This window comes from Anolis carolinensis, chromosome 1, assembly GCF_035594765.1.
Source record: "Anolis carolinensis isolate JA03-04 chromosome 1, rAnoCar3.1.pri, whole genome shotgun sequence".
In the NCBI taxonomy this organism is placed as follows: Eukaryota; Metazoa; Chordata; class Lepidosauria; order Squamata; family Dactyloidae; genus Anolis; species Anolis carolinensis.
This window is the reverse complement of record NC_085841.1, coordinates 289,250,383-289,275,234: the sequence shown is the minus strand read 5'-3', so window position 1 is coordinate 289,275,234 and position 24,852 is coordinate 289,250,383. Positions and strand designations below refer to the sequence as shown.

The 24,852-nt window shown below is 42.0% G+C and overlaps 1 protein-coding gene across 2 annotated transcripts in view; it reads right to left on the bottom strand.

Moving 5' to 3' along the window:
* Positions 1-24,371, bottom strand: part of tpcn2 (two pore segment channel 2) — a 48,084-nt gene extending 23,713 nt beyond the window's left edge. Inside the window, exons 1-8 of one of the 2 annotated variants that reach the window (XM_008106043.2) lie at positions 24,128-24,371; positions 9,712-9,773; positions 8,730-8,806; positions 7,141-7,318; positions 5,400-5,516; positions 4,362-4,415; positions 2,583-2,689; positions 1,957-2,029 (exon numbers count right to left, since the gene is read on the bottom strand). In XM_008106043.2, the coding sequence (XP_008104250.1) occupies positions 1,957-2,029; positions 2,583-2,689; positions 4,362-4,415; positions 5,400-5,516; positions 7,141-7,318; positions 8,730-8,806; positions 9,712-9,773; positions 24,128-24,233 (774 nt within the window). In that variant the 5' untranslated portion in view covers positions 24,234-24,371. The remainder of the gene's footprint in view (positions 1-1,956; positions 2,030-2,582; positions 2,690-4,361; positions 4,416-5,399; positions 5,517-7,140; positions 7,319-8,729; positions 8,807-9,711; positions 9,774-24,127) is intronic. The other variant, XM_008106048.2, reaches the window with a different exon arrangement.
* Positions 24,372-24,852: the final 481 nt, after the last annotated feature.

Genomic DNA, 24,852 nt, shown 5'->3' with positions numbered 1-24,852 from the left:
TTGCGGGACCTGTCGGCCTTCCGCAGGGCATGCAAGACACATCTGTTTCGACAGGCTTTTGAGTTCTGTTGTTGATGTTTTAAAAGGTGCTTTTAGGATGTTTTTAAGATGTTTTTTAAATTGTTGATTTTAGCCGGTTCTTGTAAGCCGCTCCGAGCCCTAGGGGAGTGGCGGCATATAAGTTTGAAAAATAAATAAATATAATAAATCAGCTTCAAAAGACTGTTTCCTAAACAGCCCTCTTTGTTAATTTTCCTGCTACATTTTATGACTCTTGCTTTTGTTTCTTGTATCTCAGCCAGGATCTGGGGGAAGGGGGCATACTTTGATGGATTACTTACATTTTGAAGGCTTATTTATTTACATGAGTCAGGCAAACACAATGGGGAAAGCAATGACGACAAAGAACACAAATGACAGAGAACACAGGAAACCAGAAAAGAAGAAACAGGAAGTGTGTAGAAAGTCAAAATATATGTTTTCTCTTAAAGTTTTAATAAAAGATGGGCATGAGGAATTACATGTTATGCTAAGGCAAATGCACAAAGTATCTTAAGAAATAAATAGCAATATGAAATTGCACAGTATGTTACAAAATCCTAGAGAAAGAATGTTTTGGGGGGAAGGCAAAGAACAAGGAAAAGAATCAGGTTTTGGTTTTTTCACACTGACCAGTAGAGAAAACACACCTAAACTTGAGGCCGCACACAGAGAGAAAGTAACTATTGAAGTAATCAAAATGGTCAAATGCCACAAAATGAATGACATAACAAATGCCTTTAGTGATTTAGTTATTTGTTACTTGCCACTTCCAAGCTGTGTACACAATAGGGAAAAAAAACATTGGGGGAGAGCTGCATTGGATGGTGGGACAAGGAACAGTACTTTGTCTGAATCACAGTCCTTTCCACAAAGCCTAACTATTATTGACCCACTGGAAAAAAATGCCCTAGATTTAAAAGACAGTCCCTTCCTCTCCATCTTCTCAACACTTTCTCAGAAACATAACCTAAAGAAATGCTGTTTTTAGACAGTGTGTGCAGCTTTCTGAAATATTATCGAGACTTTGTACAGGGTTCAACTTTGGTTCTGTTCCCTTCACTTCTGAAAACACCAGAACCAGCCCAAAAGACCCTGATTTGACTCAAGATACAGCTCCGGGTTCTAACTATACAGAAATGGAACAAAATAAGGACATTGTTTAGGGAAGTAAGATTAAAAGTAAGGAAGAGAATAGAGGGTCATGTGAAAGAGAGTGAAGACAAATCTCTTCACTCTTTATTATTAGGGCCTGAGCTACAGAAAGATTACTGGTCCACAGCTGAATTTATGACCTCAGTTGCACCGGGGGACAGTTTGCAAAAATATCACCATGCTAGAGAGCTTCAAAAGTACAATTTCTCTCACATGATTCGTCAGAGTTTCCCCATTCACAAAGGCTGCCTGCATTAAGATGAGATGGGAACCTTCATTTGAAAGCTTTCCTAACACAAGCATAAAACCACCCCTAATAAGAAACAAAACTTTAGCAAATGGGGTGAATTAAAAATAATAAAAGAGAACCAGTGATTCAATTGTAGGAAGATAATCAGATTCTTAAAGGAACATGGGTATGAGAAGGAAAGACCTATACCAGGAACTGACACATATATATTATATAATAGGCAGAGATTGCTGATTATCTTCTCTTGCAGGTCTATAATTTAGAAAGAAACGGAGACTCAGAGGCATTACCAGTTGAATAGCTAATATTATGATATAAACAAGAATTAAACATAATTACATATTGAGGAATAAAGAAGAAAATTACTCTGATCTATCATGATAATATGCATAATTGTAATGGAGGATAATGCTCATTTCAGAAAGACAGTAATTTTTTTATTCCAACATTTCTGAGAAACACCTTTTGAAAACAATTATCCATGACAGTAATAATCTATATTACGTAGTTACCTTTGTTCGAGCAAATAGCAGCATGCCAAACATGGTAAACAGAAACAGGTGAAGCGCTAATAGCAGCATAACACTAATAGAAGAAAACATAAACATTAACATTAATCCTTTCATCAAAATGCACTTTAGGTGACCCTCTTGAGGGTTTTTTTTTTTTTTTTGCAACATCTGTTCATAGAGGGTTTGTCATTCCCTAAGACTGAGAAAGCATGACTTGCCCAAGGCCACCTACTGGGTTTCAATGGCTGAACTGGGAGTTATATTCTGGTCCCCTGAAGACCTTTTTAACAATTCAAACTACTACATCAAGCCAATTCTCCAATGATGTCACACTGGCTCTCTGACTTATCTTATTCAAAACAAACCACAGATCCCTCCCTCTCGCCTCAGCCACACTCACAAATCTGCCCATAGCTTTCAGCTGCTACGAGCGAGGGTGAATTCAACTAGCCTTTTGAGCTTCTCCACATTTTCAATACCACCCAGTCAATCCATCAGGACCTCCCCCTCCTCCCCCATTTCTCCCTTGGAAATAGATAACATAATAATGTTGGGAAGAGTTGCTACATTTTCACATTATCTATCTATTTGATAGCTACTTGCTGAAGGCTAATGGTATAATTCACCTTGCAATTTCAGGCAATGTCCTCTTAATGCTTTTCAGGGTCTTTTTCATCATTGAAGAATTCTGAAGGAGGAAGAAGGGTCGGAGGATTCGTCTTATTCTAAGTTTCTAAGATTTAAGATGAGAAATAGTATTTTGAACTGACAAAACATAAACAAAAACCTGGTATCTGAATTAGATGCCTCTTAATGAATGTCCATGCAGACAAGTACAATTAAACAGTAAAGTTTCATTTTGAAAAGCACAACATGAACATATAAACATAAAACTTCAAGAGAACAATTCAATGGTCAAGGAGTTGAAATGACAGAGCAGTTTAAGTACTGTAGTGTGCAACATATCCAAAGCCTCGTTCAGCTCTTGTGGGATAGGCAGAAAAAATAGAGGCAGCTATGCATTGGAGAGAGTGTTGCCTTTCCCCTACTACATGAGGTGCTTTTTCTCTTGGTTGCAGATGGGAAGGCCTGGAAAAAAGCCAGAAAAAAATGAGGGAAATCTGGGGGGAGGGGGACAGGGAGGGTGTTTTTTCCCCAATTTTTCCATTTTTTCCAGGCCAACTCATCTCTAGTTTCGGTTGTTAAAAATCCAAGCAATGACAGAATATAAATTTAGACCACTCCAAGTTAGAGTGAAACTGTGTCCCATATTGGGAACATAGTTGGAGGCTGAAAGAACTAGACATGGCAAGCCCCACCCCTAATTCACTTCTATAGGTAAAGGTAAAGGTTTTCCCATGACATTAAGTGTAGTCATGGCTGACTCTGGGGGTTGGTGCTCATCTCCATTTCTAAGATGAAGAGCCAGCGTTGTCCATAGACACCTCCAAGGTCATGACTGCATGGAATGCCGTTACCTTCCCACCAGAGCAGTACCTATTGATTTACTCACATTTGCATGTTTTTGAACTTCTAGGTTGGCAGAAGCTGGGGCTAACAACGGGAACTCACCCCACTCCCCAAATTCGAACTGCTGACCTTTCAGTCAGCAAGTTCTGAAGCTCAGCGGTTTAATCCGCTGCACCACCGAGAGCTCCTAATCCATTTCTATACCACCCCAGAATTCTGGTTAAAAATGTTGGTCTCATCAAGGAAAATAGCCACAGAAAGCTCCAGAGTGGCTGGGAAAATCCTGCAGGATTCTCTAGGTCCTCCAGTGCAATTCTTGGCTTAGCTTGAGATTTTTGTAATACCAACAGATAAAAAACACAATAAAAATAGCCATTTTATTCACTGCCTTTTACTTTCATGGGGGTGCTGTATCTCTGACCCAGCAAATGTGGACAGATGACCGTACAATCTATTTTTGCCCAAAATGCCCTCTAGGTCAGTGGTTCTCAACCTGTGGGTCCCCAGGTGTTCTGGCCTAGAAATCCCAGCCAGTTTACCAGCTGTTAGGAGTTCTGGGAGTTGAAGGCCAAAACATCTGGAGACCCACAGGTTGATGAGACAACTCCTCAGTCCTATCACTTCAGGGACCACAGGATTGTTCTCTCAGTCAAGAGAAGAGGAAACCATCATTTAGTGAGGCACTTGTTAATGGACTGAACATGCAGGAGGTTAGCAGAAAAAGGAAGTCCCCCCCCAAAAAAAAATTGATTTCCCACATGAGATAAAGGCCAATAATTATATATCAATACCTAAAGAAAATAAATTGAACCAATGAATAGAAAGGACTATTTTAACAACTATCATCAGAGGTGCATGCTCCTGCTCAGGAAACCCTGAACCACAAAATGGGCTTATTACAATTGGGAAGAGGCTTCTGCAGGATTAATTTTCACCTGCCATTCTCCCATGATAAAGTTTTCTTGTAAACGGAAGGACTTCAGCATGGCCTGAAAAAACAATCACAGTATAAACTTCCTTCACATTATGGCTTTCTGTCTCTATAAAAAGTGACCACAACACATGGGAAGAGAAGAACATGTTACCATGTGGTGACTTCTTAGTAACTTTAGTTTTCCGCTGAATAACAAAGGCTACCCAACAAAGGAATGAGTTTTCACATTATCGCTTCACATGCACACACACACACAGGTGGCTTCAGATACTCTTGGATGTGTCTAGTTTATGCAGACCCATTTCAACAATGGTAAGAAAAGAGAGATCTAAGTGAAGATCATGTGGGTTAGATGATACCTAATACAAACCTAATACATGCAGTCCCTGAGTTACAAATGACTCATAGTTAAGAATAGGGTGAGACAACAGGTAGTGAGAAAAATGTACTCATCAGAGGGAAAATTCACTCCTGAAAGAGTTATGTGTCCATTTCAACTGATCTGTTTTTAGTTTTTATTATGTTGTTGTCATATTATGTTTGCTATGTTCAAGTTGCTATATGATGTTTTCTAACAATTAACCATTTTTGTACACATGTTGGAAACCACCCTGAGTTCTCTCGAGGAGATAGAGGGGTATATAAATAAAAGTATTATTATTGTTATTGTTGTTGTTGTAGTAAAAAAATCTGAAGCTTTCTCACTAATCCTTCTTTCCATAACAAGTCAAATTTTTCAAAATTCAATGATCAAAGAGACAGAAAGTGAGGTGAAATCTTCTGAAGGGGGGACAAACAGTAAAACAAATACCACAGAGGTGTTAGCCCTTCCCTATGCCTGTACTGCCAAAAGTTTTACTGCCTATTATTTTAATAGGACATTTAACAAATAAATGAGACCACTATTTTCCCAATTTGTTTCCTGAATACTTTTCAATCCATTCAACTTCATTCAGCCTCTGATCTAATTGCTTTGTCTCTCAGTCTCTGAGTCTTACTCAATCTCTTTCTCACAAACAGACAAGCACACACACTTTACCTCATCACAGGAAGAGCTCAGGGAGACTGTCCAGTCTGCAAGGGAGACCACTAATACCAGGATATATGCCATCAGCCACTTGGTTTTCCGAAATCCTTCCCATCCTATGAGGTAACTCTGATGAGACAATGCAAGTTTGAAAAGCAGTGAGACCACTGCAACATAAATTCTATTACATATATGCCTTTTCTGAAAATAGACAAACAACCAATGTAAAATTTGAAGAATCACTTAAGTGATAAATTTTCAGGTAAACCATTTTATCCATTCCAAGTGCCCTGTGTCAGAATTGTATTGAAATTTGTCCGTTACTCAAATATGAGTCCATTGTAGGACCACCTACTTGCACAATCCTATAGCCAGGATGACTGTTGGCTTGACAATTCAACAGACACAATATTTTCTGTGCTCTGAGTACTAGGAAGGGCAATCTCATGTGATTAGTCACAAAGACTTTGAACTGTATAGATCTGGTTACCAGTTGACAGAGTCATTACAGAGAATAGATCTTCCAAGTACTTTACTAGCACTCAATCTTGAACTTCACAATAAACATCACAGAAGATAAACTTACTACATTTTTCGCTTTAAATTCATTAGTATAGGACTGAGATTCATATTGGCCTGTATATCCCAACAGTTCTAGCCAGCTTATTCAATGATAACAAATGCCTGGAGATGAAGTTCAACAATATCTGGAAGGCTATATGATTCCCACCCCTGATCAGAGAAACAACAGAATAGGGGTGAAAAGAACTTTGAAAAAGATTTGAAAATGTGTTTGTCGAATGTAAGAAAACTCTTACATTCTGGAGTAATGAATGAGTATTTTTGTAATTCAGTATTTATTCTGCACAAAATTCACAGTGGCTGTACTTCTGTGTGTTTGTGAAATTTCTTCAAAATCACTGTAGCAGAATGACCGCACAGGAATGTGTGACTGGGAAGAAAACAAGAGATACAATTCCATTCAATGACTTTGCTGGAGGTATGGTCTCATGCCAAAGCCTATTGCAGTGTGTGTCACATTTGGTAGCAGTGATTGCTAACAATATAACAGTATCAACTCATGCTACTGCATCAGCCTAACAGTTCATGGGAACCATGAATGGTAATGGTGCAGTTAACAATCAATAAATCATTTAATGATACCATGTAATATAGTGGTTACAATATTGGACTGGAACTTTGGAGGTCCAGATTCCTGTCCACACTGAACTTCAAACTCACTGGGGGGGAGGGGCTTCCACACAGCCATATAACCCAGAATATCAAAGCAGAAAATCCTACAATATCTGCTTTGAACTGGGTTATCTGAGTCCATACTGCCATATAGTCCAGTTCAAAGCAGATAATGTGGGATTTTATTCAGTTGTGTGGAAGGGGCCTAGGTGATTTGGGCAATGCAACTCTCTTCTCTAAACTAACTTGAAGAATTGTGAGAATAAGTTGTGAAGTAGGAGAACTCTGTGTATTAACTTATGCTCACTGAAGGAAAGGAGGAAAACATATGTACTTGTTAACTATACACACAGCAGCCCCTCCACTTTAATTGGTTTAGGGGCGCAGGACTCCACAAAAGTGGGAAAGTCACAAAAATACTCTTTTTTTACCCGAGAAAACATTTCAAAGTCTCCTTAGGAAAGCATATCAATTAATCTGTAAGAGCCAAAACAAACAAACGTGAAGGGCTGACTATATACATAAATGGCTTTAAATATATACTTTAGGACTCACTAACCTTCACGGAAACATCCACTATAAAGACAACGAAGCAAAGCAGTTCAATGCTCTCTGTGAGGCCACAAGGAGGCTCCCAGGCTTCCGAGCGATATCGTACATCTGATGTGACAGTTAGTGAAGAAGGCTTTTCGATGAAAGCAAGGATCAAGATTAGGGTAATGGTAACAATCAAGATCCTTCAGAGGAAAGAGAACACAAATGTGTGAATTAAACAAGAAGGGAACTGAAAAGGTTGGCCAAAAGAAATGTGTATTCAAACAATCCATTGCTTTATTAGCAGAAGCAATCAAAACTGAGCCATTAAAAAAGCACCTATGAACCAAACTCAATGCTTCTTTTTGCCATTACAAAGCAATGGATGATAGCCCTATAGACCCAAGGACTTTTAGCAAAAGAAAGCAATGAAGGACTTTATTCCAACCACTTTGCTGGCAGTAGCTAGATAATGCAGAAACCAGACAGGACAAACTACAGGAGTCTGTACTGAGATGCAGAGGGAAAGATGAACAAGTTAAACCCACCTCCCTTTCTTCTGCTGGTTGGATCTCTACCAGGTGAATATTCTCACTCAAATATTAGTTAGGTTACATACAGGTTAATAATGCATATCTCAGGATATTAAAGATGATATGTCAGTAGTAGAGAGTGTCTTTCATGAACAGAAGCAAGGAGAAATGAGGATACCAAAAGCAGAATGACTTGCCATGACATTATTACAATTATGCCCATCAGCACAGTATTGTCACAATAGCTTCCCCATGGTTGAAGAAATGTTGCACTGCTCAATGGTCCATCTGTATTTATTTATTTTTAATGTGAGGAATTAGATTATCCCTCATACATTACTGACATTTAGCAGGCTTGTGGTTTAATCTAGAAGGGTTCTTCAGATATTGTTGTATCTGAGGTCACCAATGATATTTGTGGTCACAACATATACTTTTAACATGAAGCCTCTTTCTCCAATGGAGTTGTGTCTGCTGGTGGAATGCTGCCCATGAACAAATATCAACTACAGATCCCCATTGGGTTTGGAAGCTTGGGCTTCCCTCTGTAGCAGTATTTATATGCAAGTGTAACAGCTGCAAAGGATAGGTAAAGGTTTCCCCTGACATTAAGTCCAGTCATGTCTGACTCTGGGGGTTGGTGCTCATCTCCATTTCTAAGCTGAAGAGCCAGCGTTGTCCATAGACACCTCCATGGTCATGTGGCCGGCATGACTGCATGGAGTGCTGTTACCTTCCTGCCAGAGCGATACCTATTAATCTACTCATATTTGCATGTTTTCGAACTGCTAGGTTGGCAGGAGCTGGGGCTAACAGCGGGCGCTCATTCCGCTCCCGGGATTTCGGTCTGCAAGTTTAACAGCTCAGTGCTTTAACACACTTTGCCACCGGGGCTCCCGCTGCAAAGGATAACAGAGGACAAAACAAAAGCTGTGTTATAGGGTATTTTCAAATGTGTAGAGAAATGCAAAAAAGGGAAAGCAATAAAGAAATGCAAAGATTTACAGAACTACAAAAGGGAAATGGCTGTGATCATCAGAGATAGTAATGGTTTACAGCACGCACACACCCCATTTCTCACCTTTGGCAGACTTCTGAATAATACCATCGATAAAGCCACAAAGAGTTCGAGTCCACACGATGATTTATGGAACGATACTAGAAAGGTGAAAGACAGAGAAGTAAATTCAAGCATTACATTTTATTCTGTTTCTCAAATGTGGAAGCAAAGTCATTTAAAATTAGTTAGGCACCTCTGACTCATTGAAAGCATTGCCTACTAATGATTAGGAAAGTCAGAGCCAAAGCATATACCCAGTAAATACAAAACAAGTATATAGTTAGCTTTACTACAGCTAATTACAAGAACAGAGGAGGAGTAATCTTTATTTGAAATGCTGTATGTTGACAGCTAAGACCAGTACAGTCCATCTGAAAAGTGCCCTATCCCACCACATGTACATAAAGCTAGATAGATTAAAAATTCTATTGCTATCTTTGGGATTTTTTTATTACAGTCTACTATCTAAAAAGAGTTCCTAAAGAAAATCAAGGCAAAGTATCTGCATTGATCCTCAATGTTCTGATATTAAAAAATATTTAGAAGTGACATGAATAAGAATCAAATAGCCACTGTTCTCCAAAGATCTGAAATGCATTGAAGGCAATCTGCTACGACAAGGTGCAGAATCTATAAACAAATCAGAAATAGTGATGTTATAATTAATGACATTGCCTGCAACATACTACTTTATATCTGCTAACAAGGGGAAACAACATATTTTTTTTGTAACATAATGACAAGTAACACTGTTGCTCACCCAGTATAACAAACAATATTTAGTTATTAATTTTGTTTGTTTCTTGGGAGGCATTTTGAGTTGTTGTTTTTACACCCCCTTCCCCCAGAAGAGAAGGAACAGAAAGTAACAAAACAATATAACAAATAACCTAATGAGTTATCTTTTTAAAGATGAGTTCCATCTTTAAAAACAGTAACAAATAAAAGCAACAATTCTGTGTCTTGTTTACAATCCAGTAGAGAAAATATATGCCAAAATTACCTGAATGGCATCTTCAATGAATACTACAGCTTGGTTGAAGTAGAGCTCATGGTCATCTTTAACTGAAAGATTCAAAGTAATACTGTCATTTGTTGTGTTCTCATCAATACTGTTACCATGTTTTTTAAAAAAAATTAAAACTCTGATGTCTTAAATTATAAGTATGTTTTGCTGAAGAGAACAAAGCAAGAAGAGAAGCAAACTAAGATAAACAAACTAACAGAGACTAAAAACACAAAACACCAGTTAGGAGGAGAAACCTAATCCCTTACCTAGCCAATAACTAACAAAAACTTAAGACTAAGTATTACTGTTTGTTTTTATATTTATTTATTTTATATCCTGCTCTTCTCCTAGTGCTAGGTCCTATGCAGCTTACAACGTGATTCAGTTAAAAACCAGCTATGTCAAAAACAGTTTTGAACAATTAAATAAGCTAACAGAAAATGTGGAAGACATGATGCCCCCATTAAAATGGCCCTCTCACAGCAGTCAACTGATGGCCAAAAACCTGCCTAAATCTTCCAGCAGAGGAACAGGAATGGGCAGCATAGTCTTCCATGGAAAAGACATAGGTGCACATTACCAAAAAAAAAAAAAAGATTTGCTGTTGAATGTAATGCATGGTGGTGGTTTGGTAGGAAGCCAGCAGTGGCTGCAATAAGGCTGGTGGGAAGCTGGTGATGGCTGTGAAAAAACTGATGGGAAGCTGGTGATGGCTGTGAAAAAGCTGGTGGGAAGCCGTGCAGCTCCATCAACCAGCCTCATGCAGTTCCCAACTGGCCTAATTCATGAGACATTCAAAACCTACCCTTTGATTTTGAAGGCCACATGAATGAGGTCAGTTGGGAACTGTGAGAAGCTGGCTTTCTACCAGCTCTTTCATGGCCACTACAACCTGTCCCTCCTCCATCCCTGGCCACCATCTCCTGCTCCACAGCCCTTTCATGGTGTCTGGGATGTCGCTTTCTAGACTGACGTGCATGGGAGATAAGGCCACCCCTTCCTTGGACTTTGTATTTGGAAGCACCTGCCACCAAGATGCCTAGAGGTACCTAGAGGTACCTCAGCTTCGACTGCTGCCTGAGAGTTATTCCTTTGCCAGTCTTGGCCTGACAAAGGGGTGATGCTTCCTAATTGGCCTCATTCACAAAGCCTTCAAAACCTCCCTGCATTCTGCTGCTTTCCTCCTTGACAACAGGTCCAACGGTGCAGGAAGGTTTATGTGCTCAATTTTAATGCACCTTCTAATCTAATGTGCACCTCAATTTTGGTGATGCAATTTAGCCAAAAAAAAAAGGTGTGCATTAGCCTTGAGTAAATCCAGTATTTCCCTTAAGAACTCAATAATCAAGCAGGCTCATTGGACAAATAGTTAGTTAAGCAGTCTGCACCCAAGTCCTACAGGGCTTTACAGGTCACAAATAGCACTCTGAAATGTACCCCTCCCCCCAAAAAATCACCAGTGAATACTTAGCAACAAGTATTCCCCATCCCACCCCACCATAATCAGAACTGGTCAGCAATCTGGCCACAGTAGCATGGATCAACAGAGGTTTCTGAATATTTTTCAAGCACACATAGAATTCCACTATTTCATTATTCCATTAACCCAGTTGTGATATAAGGGTTTGTGTCACAGTGGCCAGATCTGACATTTTTAGGAATGGGCATGGATGGCACACTCATTTAAATTGTTCCACTGTTGAAACCTGGACATGCAGCTCAAGACGGAGCCCTGAAGTACAACCAAGCTCAACCTGGGTTTTCAGGGGGAGTATAATGTCATCCAACATAGGAACACATCTGGCTTATCTAGATCTAGTTCCAAGTTTTTTAAATCCTTACTGACAAGACACTGGTTTGGTCCTCCACTTTTACAAAAGTGGGAAACCCCCTAGTTCAATAACACTTTTTAACCCAAGATACCACCTCTCTAATAATTTCTAAATCACTCTGGACCTAGAGATGCCTAGGGAGATACTGAGCCTAGAGTCACACTAGAGGTCCTAGAAATTCCTCAAAGCCACAAATAACCAAATCTGCAAAAGTTAAACCCATAAATGTGGAGGGCCAACTGTGTTCATGTTGCAATGTTTTCTCGTGCTTACTAGAAATGTATGCCATGTAATTAATTTAATTGATGACTGCCTTAGGTGAAAAAATACTTTAAAACACATTTTAAAACAACTGTGATTAAGGACACTTTTTCACAAGTTTTTCCCCATTTAATGTTTTACGGAGGTGATACATTGTATTAACTGACACAGGTCTACATCCAACTTCATGTTAACAGGCACCTGCTAGTTAGCACAAGATGTTCAAATCTTCCCCTCCCTGATGCAGCCTTTCATGCCATCTGAAAATCTGCGCTGAAGGATTTCTCAGACCTCTGCCTCAAATTGGGTTGGAATGTCCCTTCCTAGTTTCACTGAGAGAAAAAGCTTTATCAAATGAATCCTATTGGATTCTAGCCACACATTTTTGCCAATTATCAGATAAAGTGTCCAAGTCTTGTTGTCAAACGAGCCTTATGTTCAGTTAATCTTATCCTGTGTTAGACAATTCAAGTATAACATCATAAAATGAACAGTACAATTTCAAAACAGCATTGAAATATAAAAGTACACATTTGGTTACCTGTAATGACTAGATGCTGAACACCAAAAACCGAATGTGGGACAAGACAAAAGCATAATTATGTCAAGTATAAAAGCCTCTCATTTTGAATGAGAGCTAGATGGTATAGCTCTGGAAGGCTTGGATTCAAATTCCTACTCAGTCATGAAAAACCGAGTGGTCAACTCTCTCAAGCTTAGAGGAAGGAAATGACAAATTTCCCCTGAATAAGCTTTTTCCAAGAAAACCCTAGGATAGGGTTGCCATAAATCTGAGTCAACTTGATTTATTGATGTCATGTGCCAACTTTGATCACACACCTCCCAATATTTACACTGAAAACCAAGATCAGTATAACTAACTACTACAAATATGCTAAGTAAAACCATTGCTAACAGGCAGTCTGCAGCAGCAGTCTTTGTCTGTGTTGTCTAGAACAGAAAAAACTATGACATCAACCATACAGTTCATCAGTACAGAGCTTGTTCTATTACTTGATACATCTAGTATGGCTTTTGCACAGAAATTGGCTAGTTATGAACTCCACAGGGCTGGGACATATCCAGTATCCTTTTGAAGAGAAACTGGTTTGTTTATCCTTTATTATAGACAACATTACTAAATGTCATGATAATATCATCCTCAACAGAGGCTTTCATACACCTCCACATCTTCCAATGTGACTCACACACACACATACTGCCCTCACCCCCCTTTCAGATAAAACTTCACTCTCAGCCAATGCTCCCTAGTGCCACTCAATTAAGCTCCCATTTCAGTGTTTGAAGTGACAGGTGTGCAGACCCGCAAAGCAAATGCTGACTCAGTCATCCATCTGGCACTTTGCTGTTTTTAAGCGGTCTGGCTTTTTAAAACATCATATCTCATAGGCCTAGTTAATATTTTACACAGAAACATTTGTAAGTACAAAATAAGCTCTGAAGTCTTGTGTGGGTTGGAGCAGAGTTATATATATTTAATTGGCAGCAGCTAACAGGCTCTATGCAATCTGCCTTTTGTAACTGTAACAAAACTCGTAGATATGTTTCAACTGAATGCAGTGAGGAACTTCAAAAGCAATCCCACACTAACACAAAAACATGATATCTGTCTCCACCTCAGCGTCAATATTCCTAGAGACATATACAAAATGATTTCCAAACAGCACATTAGTGAATAAAAGCAGTTTTGTGAGTGGATTTGTATGCAGAGCAAAGATTTCGAGAAAGTGACATCTCAAAGTATGGAACTGAGAATGATCCCAAGAATGAATCATCTAAAAGTTAAGATGAAAATACTAGCAGTTGCTAATCTGATATATTAGTTGCTGTCGTTGATGATGATGTTGTGCGCCCTCAAGTTGTTTCTGATTAATGACTATTGTATAGTAAATCTATTGTTGAGTTGTATGGAGATAAGAGTGTGTGACTCACCCAACGTCACCCAGTGGGTTTTCATTGCCAAGTGGGGAATCAAACCTTTGGTCTCTAGAGTTGTAGCCTAATGCCAAAAGCACTATACCAGTGGTTCTCAACCTGGGGTCCCCAGATGTTTTTGGCTTTCAACTTTACAGCTGGTAAACTGGCTGGGATTTCTGGTAGTTGTATGCCAAAAACAACCCAGGTTGAAAACCACTACACTATACCATGCCAGTGCTCATAACATTATACACACACACACACACACACACACACACACATATATATAAACACAGCATATAATATTTTGCAGAATCCAAAATAATTTACAAAAAGGATACCGAAACCTGAATGACTCTGAACTCTCTGCCTCACTTTGATGTACCACTGGAGATAAAAATTCCAAAAACTGACCTATAAACCCCTAGGGACTTCATCATTTTTTTTATTTAAACCTCACCTTTACCCTCAAACTAGGACTCAATATAGTGAATAAATGTAACTAACAAATACAACTGACAGCTAGAATAATAAAATCATAGAGTTGGAAGAAACCACATGGGCCATTCAGTCCAACCCCCTGCCATGCAGGAAAAAGCACAATCAAAGCACCCCCCACAGATGGTCATCCAGCCTGTTTAAAAGCTTCCAAAAAAGGAGCTAGATTCTTTGCTTTTAGCAGCAGACATCAGCTATTTTGTATGAATGTCAGTAGGTATCAATCTGTTCTGAGATGACCTTAAGACTCTGAAACTTAACTTTAAAGCTGCTTTGATCTAGGTGCTTTTTTTTTCTTTTTCCTGAGGGAATACTTTCTACCACAATCAGTTTTGCTCCATTTTACTGGAAACCGTCAGGCAATCTCACTTACTATGAAACTGACAGACTCATTTTTTTTCAGCATTATCCCCTAAACTCCGAAGAGAGTTTTAAGAGCCAGCGCCTTTCAACAGGTCTGCTCCATTCCTGCTGATCCCAGAAGGGCAGTTGGTTCTCGCAGAAGCAGAGGAAGCAGGAGGACATTTTTGCTCCCTGGCTTCAGGTAGGATTTGGCTAAGATTTGGCTAAGATTTTAAACTGAGTTTGGGCTTGGCTCCTGTGGTCAAAGTCTAACTGTTGTGTGACTGTGTGTTGAAAGAGAGCCAGGTACTTAAGTTGATTGACAGCAGGCATTGTCCCCTGTTAATTGAGTTTCTGGGAAAGCTTTATTTGCCAGTGTGAGTTTCTGCCAGAGCCTGATCCCAGAAGGGCAGTTGGTTCTCGCAGAAGCAGAGGAAGCAGGAGGACATTTTTGCTCCCTGGCTTCAGGTAGGATTTGGCTAAGATTTGGCTAAGATTTTAAACTGAGTTTGGGCTTGGCTCCTGTGGTCAAAGTCTAACTGTTGTGTGACTGTGTGTTGAAAGAGAGCCAGGTACTTAAGTTGATTGACAGCAGGCATTGTCCCCTGTTAATTGAGTTTCTGGGAAAGCTTTATTTGCCAGTGTGAGTTTCTGCCAGAGCCTGATCCCAGAAGGGCAGTTGGTTCTCGCAGAAGCAGAGGAAGCAGGAGGACATTTTTGCTCCCTGGCTTCAGGTAGGATTTGGCTAAGATTTGGCTAAGATTTTAAACTGAGTTTGGGCTTGGCTCCTGTGGTCAAAGTCTAACTGTTGTGTGACTGTGTGTTGAAAGAGAGCCAGGTACTTAAGTTGATTGACAGCAGGCATTGTCCCCTGTTAATTGAGTTTCTGGGAAAGCTTTATTTGCCAGGCACCTTTACTAACTATCCTTTGCAGTACATACAGGAAAGGCACCTTTACTAACTATCCTTTGCAGTACATACAGGAAACAAAGCAACATAAACAAATACACAAAGACGTGGTTTGTTGCAGTCTGCACATAAAGTGCGTGCATATTACTTAACTGTACAAAGATCCCACTTGGCCACCACGCTCACCAAGAGATGCAACAAAAGCAAAACATTCCCATCACATGCACCAGCTGTCGCATGTTCCGCTTTTTCACACAAAAACTAGACAACTACATCTGCTCCAAATGCAAACAGATGACTCTGATGGAGCAGAGGATCCAACAGCTCGAGCACCGTATTAAGACCCTTAAGGACATTCAGGCACTCGAGCTCTTCTTGGACACTGCACAACACGCTGCTGTAGATCAGCAGCCTGCATCACACCAACACCACCAAGACCATGATCAGGAACCTTATGGGGAGATCAACTCAAAGGTAGACAACCCTCAGGCTTGGAAGGAGGTCACCCATAGAAGGAGACGCAGGACCAGGCAGCCTCCACAGAACTCCTCTGCTCAGCTGCATTTACACAACAGATTTGAAATTCTTACATCATTAACATACAATCAGGAAACACATCTTGTGGAGGACCACAGTTTCTTAGATACCACTCAGTGGACCATCCTGGATCAATGCGCAGGGGATAGCCCTGACAGGGACAGTGCATCACCACAGTCACACTTATGTAATCATGCAAATGCTCCATCCCCAATCATAGACCAGGAGCAACAGGAACATCCTTGGGAGAGTAATGGGCTCTCGGATGTATCTCAATGGATTGTCATTGATGAATGCACTGGGGATGTTGAGGAGGAGGACAACACTTTACACCTACATGATTCACTTCAACAGGAACACTCTTCAGGGGACATACACACTGTCTTGCACAAAAGGGACCCTGTCAATCCTCAAAGGAAACAGGTCTTGGTAGTAGGTGACTCCCTCCTTAGAGGAACGGAAGCCATCATTTCCAGACCGGATGGGATGGCTCGAGAAACATGCTGCCTCCCGGGGGCAAAAATACACCATATCACTCAGAGGCTCAGCAGGCTCCTAAAGCCCCATCACCCTCCCCACCTTATGTTGATTCATGTAGGTACCAATGACACCGCTAGGCATACTTTTCAAAAGATCACAAATGATTTTCAAGCTCTGGGAACAAAGCTAAAACTGTATAATGTACATGTGATCTTTTCATCCCTCCTCCCCGTTGTAGGACATGGCTCTACAAGGGCCGGAAAAATAGTACAGGTCAATAACTGGCTCAGAAAATGGTGTCAAGAGGAGCATTTTGGCTTCCTTGACCATGGTCTACTCTTCCAAGAGGATGGACTACTGGCAAGCGATGGGGTGCATCTCACACAAGTAGGAAAACATCTTTTTGCACACAGACTCACAAACCTCATCAGGCGCACTTTAAACTAAATCCGCTGGGGGAGGGGAACAACAGCCTGGCGAACACTATATTACCCACGACCACAGGGAACCGCCGAAAGGCTAAAAGGAGGGCTGCACAAACACAGCAAGGACCAAGTACAGAGAGCACAATAATCCCAAATAAACAGTTCGAGGGGAGGTCACAGGGGCTTACATGTCTTTACACTAATGCTCAGAGCATGGGAAATAAGCAAGACGAACTCCAACTCCTAGCACAGCACCACACATACGATGTCATAGGCATCACTGAAACCTGGTGGGATGACTCCCATCACTGGAATTTAACCATTGAGGGCTATAACCTCTTTCACATAAATAGAACAAAGGGGAGAGGAGGGGGAGTAGCTTTATATGTCAAAAACAGTTACGTTGCAGAAGAAATGCAAGACTGTAATCCGGGAAACCAGCTTGAAAGCATCTGGATAAGAATCAAGGGAACCGGGTCTCAAAAAGATCTTGTTGTGGGTGTCTACTACAGACCTCCGAGTCAGGATGAAGGACTTGATGAAGCCTTCTGTCAACAGCTGACCAAACAGGCACAAAGAAGAGATATAGTAGTCATGGGCGATTTCAATTATCCCGATATCTGCTGGAAAACAAACTCAGCCAAGAGTACAAAGTCCAACAAATTCCTCACTTGCCTTGCAGATAATTTTATGGTCCAGAAGGTAGAAGAGGCAACAAGGGGATCAGCAACTCTTGATCTAATCTTAACAAATGTGGAAGACCTGATCAATACAGTTGAAGTGGTTGGATCCTTAGGGGCAAGTGACCATGTGCTCCTGCAGTTTGCAATACAAAGGAATGCTGAAACTAAGACAAGTCAAACACGCATTCTGGACTTTAAGAGAGCTGACTTCCAAAAAATGAAGGAATTACTGAGCGGCATTCCATGGACGCCGATATTAAAAAACAAGGGAGTTAAGCATGGATGGGAGTTTTTCAAAAGTGAAATACTCAAGGCGCAAATGCAAACAGTGCCAACAAAGAAGAAAAATAAGACAAGTGCAAAGAAGCCAGAATGGATGTCCAAAGAACTTCTAACTGAGCTAAAGCTCAAAAGTGAAATGCACAAGAAGTGGAAAAGGGGAGAAATCACCAAAGAAGAATTCAAACGTATAGCCAACTCCTGTAGGGAAAAGGATCGCAAGGCTAAAGCGCAAAATGAGCTCAGGCTTGCCAGGGACATAAAAAACAACAAAAAAGGTTTTTTTGCTTATGTTGGTAGAAAAAGGAAGAAAAAGGAGGCGATAGGGCCACTGCAAGGAGTAGATGGGGTGATGGTGACAGGGGATAGGGAAAAGGCAGAACTGCTTAATGCCTTCTTTGCCTCGGTCTTCTCACAAAAAGAAAGCCATCTTCAACCTCAGCAACATGGAATGGACGAAGGATTGGGGGAAATCCAACCCCAAATAGGGAAACAAGTTGTCCAGGAACACCTGGCCACTCTAAACGAATTCAAGTCCCCAGGGCCAGATCAGCTACACCCAAGAGTACTGAAGGAACTAGCGGAAGTTATTTCAGAACCACTGGCAATTATCTTCGAGAGTTCTTGGAGAACAGGAGAAGTCCCAGCAGATTGGAGGAGGGCGAATGTGGTCCCTATCTTCAAGAAGGGAAAAAAGAACGACCCAAACAATTACCGTCCGGTCAGCCTCACATCAATACCAGGCAAGATTCTGGAAAAGATCATTAAGGAAGTGGTCTGCAAACACTTAGAAACAAATGCGGTCATTGCTAATAGTCAACACGGATTTACCAAAAACAAGTCATGCCAGACTAATCTGATCTCTTTTTTCGATAGAGTTACGAGTTGGGTCGATACAGGGAATGCCGTGGATGTAGCATATCTAGATTTCAGTAAGGCCTTCGACAAAGTCCCCCACGACCTTCTGGCAAACAAACTAGTAAAATGTGGGCTAGACAAAACTACGGTTAGGTGGATCTGTAATTGGCTAAGCGAACGAACCCAAAGGGTGCTCACCAATGCGTCGTCTTCATCATGGAAAGAAGTGACAAGTGGAGTGCCGCAGGGCTCCGTCCTGGGCCCGGTTCTGTTCAACATCTTTATTAACGACTTAGACGAAGGGTTAGAAGGCACGATCATCAAGTTTGCAGATGACACCAAACTCGGAGGGATAGCTAACACTCCAGAAGACAGGAGCAGAATTCAAAACGATCTTGACAGACTAGAGAGATGGGCCGAAACTAACAAAATGAAGTTCAACAGGGACAAATGCAAAATACTTCACTTCGGCAGAAAAAATGGAAATCAAAGATACAGAATGGGGGACGCCTGGCTTGACAGCAGTGTGTGCGAAAAAGATCTTGGAGTCCTCGTGGACAACAAGTTAAACATGAGCCTACAATGTGATGCGGCAGCTAAAAAAGCCAATGGGATTTTGGCCTGCATCAATAGGGGAATAACGTCTAGATCCAGGGAAGTCATGCTCCCCCTCTATTCTGCCTTGGTCAGACCACACCTGGAATACTGTGTCCAGTTTTGGGCACCGCAGATGAAGGGAGATGCTGACAAGCTGGAAAGCGTCCAGAGGAGGGCAACTAAAATGATTAAGGGTCTGGAGAACAAGCCCTATGAGGAGAGGCTTAAAGAGCTGGGCATGTTTAGCCTGCAGAAGAGAAGGCTGAGAGGAGACATGATAGCCATGTACAAATATGTGAGGGGAAGTCATAGGGAGGAGGGAGCAAGCTTATTTTCTGCTGCCCTGCAGACTAGGACACGGAACAATGGCTTCAAACTACAGGAAAGGAGATTCCACCTGAACATCAGGAAGAACTTCCTCACTGTGAGGGCTGTTCGGCAGTGGAACTCTCTCCCCCGGAATGTGGTGGAGGCACCTTCTTTGGAAGCTTTTAAGCAGAGGCTGGATGGCCATCTGTCGGGGGTGCTTTGAATGCGATTTCCTGCTTCTTAGCGGGGGGTTGGACTAGATGGCCCTTGAGGTCTCTTCCAACTCTACTATTCTATGATTCTATGATTCTAAGACAGTGTCCTACTCTGCTAGATTTGCAAGGCATTTATACCCATTTTTTTCTTCCTGGTTTGCAACATGTGTTTTTATTCTTGCTCTTTGCTTTCATATGTCATTGAAAAGTGAAACAAAGAATGAAACACATGAGGATATGCAGCACAGGAAATTGAGAGTTCCTTTGGGACTTGCTTTACCATTGCATCACCATTGACTAACCAATCATATATTTTTCAGAATACAAATACAACTTGAGGTAGGCTCACACTCCAGCAGATGTAGAAAGGAAGACTATACAGTAGTGCTTCCTAAACTTTTGTCCTTCAGATGTTTTGGCTTTCAGCTTCCAGAATTCCTGACCATTGGCCAAGCTGCCTGAGGCTTCTGGTATTGAAGCCCATTACCCCCAAGTGACCACAGTTTGGGAATGACTGCTATACGGGGATTTAGATGACAGAATCTCACATAAAATGTAAGATTCCATATCAAAGTGTTGTGAAGTGACACTTCTAGTAGCCTGCATTCCAGCAACCTGAGTTGGATTAGGTAACACTCCCCCTGAAGACACAGGCACACAGCTTGTGGGTGATACTGGATTCATGGCTGCGGAGGCCCAGGTCTCAGCAATGACCAGGAGTGCCTTTGCATAATTAAAGCTTGTGCACCAGCTGAGACGTCAGATTTGGCCACTATAGTCCACGCCTTAAGTCACATCCTGTCTAGATTACTGCAATGTGTTCTACATGGGACTGCCTTTGAAAACTGTTCAGAAACTTCAGCTGGTCCAAAGATCAGCAGCCAGGTACAGGAAGAGAACCACTCCCATGTTACGGCAACTCCACTGGCTACCAGTCTGTTACCTACCGGGCAAAATACAAAATGCTGGTTATTACCTTTAAAGCCCTATACAGTTCGGGCCCAGACTACTTGTCTTCCCAGGCTCTGCAATCAGCAAATGGGGCCCTGCTCTCAGTCCCACACCTGCCCCAGGTACGGCTAGTGGGAACGAGAGAAAGGGCCTTCTCCATGGTCGCCCCCCACCTCTGGAACTCCCTCCCAAAGGAGATTAAAACTGCTTCCTCCTTGCTCTCTTGTAAAAAAACAATTAAAAACTTTTTTGTGCTCACAAGCATATAGAGAGAAGGACATATGGAATATTTAGCGTAAACAAATTGATTGGAACATGGCAATGGCTGTTACTCTGGTATTAATTTTTTTAAATTGTAATGTTTTATAATTTTATTAATCTTAATTTTTCCAACTCTGATTTTAATAGCTCAGTTAAAATGTAATCTTTAGTTGTGTGCTGTCTAATTTGCTGTTATGTTTCATTGTTGTCTGATGCCAATGTTAAATGTGTTATTATTTAATGTATGGTAGTCTTATTATTTGTTGGCGGTACGTTATGGCATTAAATGTTTATTGCTGTATGCATGTTGTTAACCACTCAGAGTCCCTATTGGGGAGCTAGAGTAGGAGACATAAAGATGGTGGTGGTGGTGGTGGTGGTGATGATGATGATGATGATGATGATGATTACATTCTGTGGGCACGGAGCATGCTCAGCCTTTCATTGCTGCTGTGGAATCCCCCATCCCATTGTTCTAGTGTGGTGCCAGCCTGTCTAAGTGAGGACTAGGCCTAATAGCATAGCTATAAGTAGGATCAGTCCTGCAATTAAAACAAGGTGTGCCAAACATCTCAGGGAGCAGCTTCCAAGTGGAGGATGGCTCACAATCCTCCTCTTTAATTCCTTGACCAGTTCCCTCCTGAATTTCCCAGTGGTTCCTTTTTGATGCCAGAACAATGCAAACTGGTTCTGTCTCCTAAACGAGCCTATGATGGATAACCTTATCCCACTGTGAAATGACTGAACCAGCACACAGAACATTCTTTTGTGTTACCTTGAAATGATGTAACCTATCAAAGAAAGAACCCAATGTCAGTGTACTAATGCGATCATTGTTGTGTACAATATACAAAGAAACATAAAGTAATTAAGAAAAACAATGAAGAAAACAATTGAGGTGATAATAGGTGAACTGGCCCTTGATTCTGTAGTGGGAACAGACAATCAACTGTTGACTCTAAATGTGACACATAAAGTCCTCCACAATGGACTTTACAAGTCACAGTCTTTCATTTTATCACCTAAGGCTCCCCTGAGTGATGCTAAACTTTTACAATATCCCCAGTCACTTGAATCCAAATTCAGTCAACAAGGCATGTTTCCTAACAGAGCTTTGGAAACTTACTTTTGGAGTACATGTCTCCAAACCCTCCAACCAATATGGCCCTAGTACAATTGGAAGATGCTGAGTGTTGTACTATCAAACTGCACTTTAAAGCAGGGGTCCTCAAATTACGGTCTGTGGGCTGGATGGTTATTTACCACCACCACCCCCCACCCTAAGCTTTAGACTTAGGATCTCCCTCAATCTGAAACGACTTGAAGGCACAAGAACAACAATCCTAATTAACTTGACTATCTCATCAGCCAAAATACTGGTAAGTTTATGTTAGTTAAAATTGTTCTTCATTTAAAATATTGTATTGTTATTTCATATTGTTGTTGTTGGTTGTTGTTTTTTTTTTTTTGCACTATGAGATATGTGCAGTGTGCATAGGAATTCATTCATGCTTTTTCAGACCATAATCTGGCTGCCCAACAGTCTGAGGAACTGTGAACTGGCCCTCTGCTTTAAAAGTTTGAGGACCCCTGCTTTAAAGAGTTGGCATTGCCCTATAAATCCTGTGGCCGCCACCTGAAGTTTGCCCAGTGAGGCCCAGGACCTCTCTGGCTGAGAATTTTAAAGGTCCCTCCAAAAACTGCAAATCCCAGGATTCAACAGGAAACAGCCATCAAATTTAAAGTGGGATACCAACTCTTTAACAGTGTAGTGTGGTCATGTAAAACCTCACTGGCCACTATCAGAAAGCAAGCAATATTTCAACGGGGTAAATGCACTCTATGGGAGCCTGCATGGCATAGTGGTGTGAGCATTGGAAGACAACTCTGGACAGCAAGGTTCAAATCCTCACTTGGCTACAAAGCCCACTGGGTGACCTTGAGCAAGTCACACTCACTCAGCCTCTGAGGAAGACAATGGCAAACCTGTGTTGTTGAAGGTTTTCATGGCCGGAATCACTGGGTTGCTGTGAGTTTTCTGGGCTGTATGGCCATGTTCAGGAATCAGCCATGCCTTGAAGCTGCAAGTCTTTTCAATGCTAATCAAGGTGATTAATTGCAACATTCACACTTGCCTCCAATAGACAAGAGCTCTTTCTCCCACCCTGGACATTCTACAGATACCTATATAAATCCCGCTTGCCTAGCTTCCAACAGACCTCACAACCTCTAAGGATGCCTGCCATAGATGTGGGTGAAATGTCAGGAGAGAATGCTTCTGGAACATGGCCATACAGCCCGGAAAACTCACAGCAACCTAATGGCAAACCACTTCTGAACCAATATTGCCAAGAAAAACCTTGAAGTTGCAATGTGTTGGAAACTATTGAAGGCACACCCTTGAAGAGGGATGGCCTGAGTAAAGGAAAGAGGGCACTGACTTACTGCCTCATCGCAGAACATATATCCACTATAAATCTGGTTTCTGCCTCCTGCAGAATTCTGGGGTTTGTAGTTTGGTGAGGCCCAGGACCTGTCTGGCTGAGCTGCTTAAAGGCCCCTCCCCAAAGTGAATTTAAAGTGGATCCAAGCTGTAATGTGATGAGGTCCTATATCCACCTAACCAGCAGAACTTCTCATCACCACCAAACTGGGAGTCAGGGTGGTCTTTTCAGGGAGCAGTGATGACAACCTGACACTAGACCCAAGGCCTGCAAGAGGAACCTTGGAAGCTGCATTTTGTCTTTTGACCAACCAAGGGCACTATGAGAGTGAACTGGTTAGTCACCCGAAAAGCAAGCACGGCCAGTGTAGCTCAGAGGCCCCTTTCATATAGCAGCCCTTGAAACAGAGCAAGAAGAGGGGAACCCCTCTGCCTATTTGCAAGGTAGGACTCCGCCAATAATGGGGCGCGGAGGGAGAGGCACGGCGTAGAAATGCAGTTGATGCACACCCCGAAAACTCCCGTCCCTGTTTCCCACCGAGACCAGGCGCCCGACTTTCCCGGCTCCCCGAGGGCGAGGGCGAGGGCTCACCGTTCCCGGCGGGGCGAGAGAAGGGGGCCGGCGGCTTCGGCGGGAGCAAGGGCTGCCTTTCCTTGGCGCCGCGGCCGCCTTCCTCCTCCTCTTCCTCCTCCTTCATGGCTTGCTATTGCAGAGGCCGCCGGACGGAAGCGGCGCCCGGACAGAGCAGGAGGGGCTGCGGGAGCCTCTCCGGAGGCGGAGCCGGGCTGCTGTTGCTGCTGTTGCTGCTGCATCCGCCGCCTTGAGCCCGAAGCTCAGCTCCGCCCGCAAGCCAGGAACGGGGCGGCGCCGGCTGGAGGGAGTCCTGGCTGAACCGCAGGTCAACTCTTGGCCCGTTTGGAAGAGCTCCAGCTGACCCGAAATCGCAGCCCCTTCTCCTAGTCTAGGCCGCTAGGCTGTTAGAAATTGTGGGAGTTGAAGTCCAAAACACCTGGAGGGAGGGCCGAAGTTTGCCCATGCCTGTTTTAGACTTGACACCGCGTTAAATGCCATGGCTCAATGCAATGCAATCCCGGGGGCTGTAGTTTGTATGAACTTTCCCATCATTCCATAGCACTGAGCCATGGTAAAGTGCTGTTCAACTGCATTCATTCTACAGAGTAGAACAGGCATGGGCAATCTAAGGCCCAGGAGCTGGATGCAGCCACTGGGTGCTTACCTTAGGCCCTCCTCATTTTCCTTGTCCTCTTGCAGAAGGACACAGTAGCCTGCCTTGTCCTTAGGCCAAAAAATGGTGA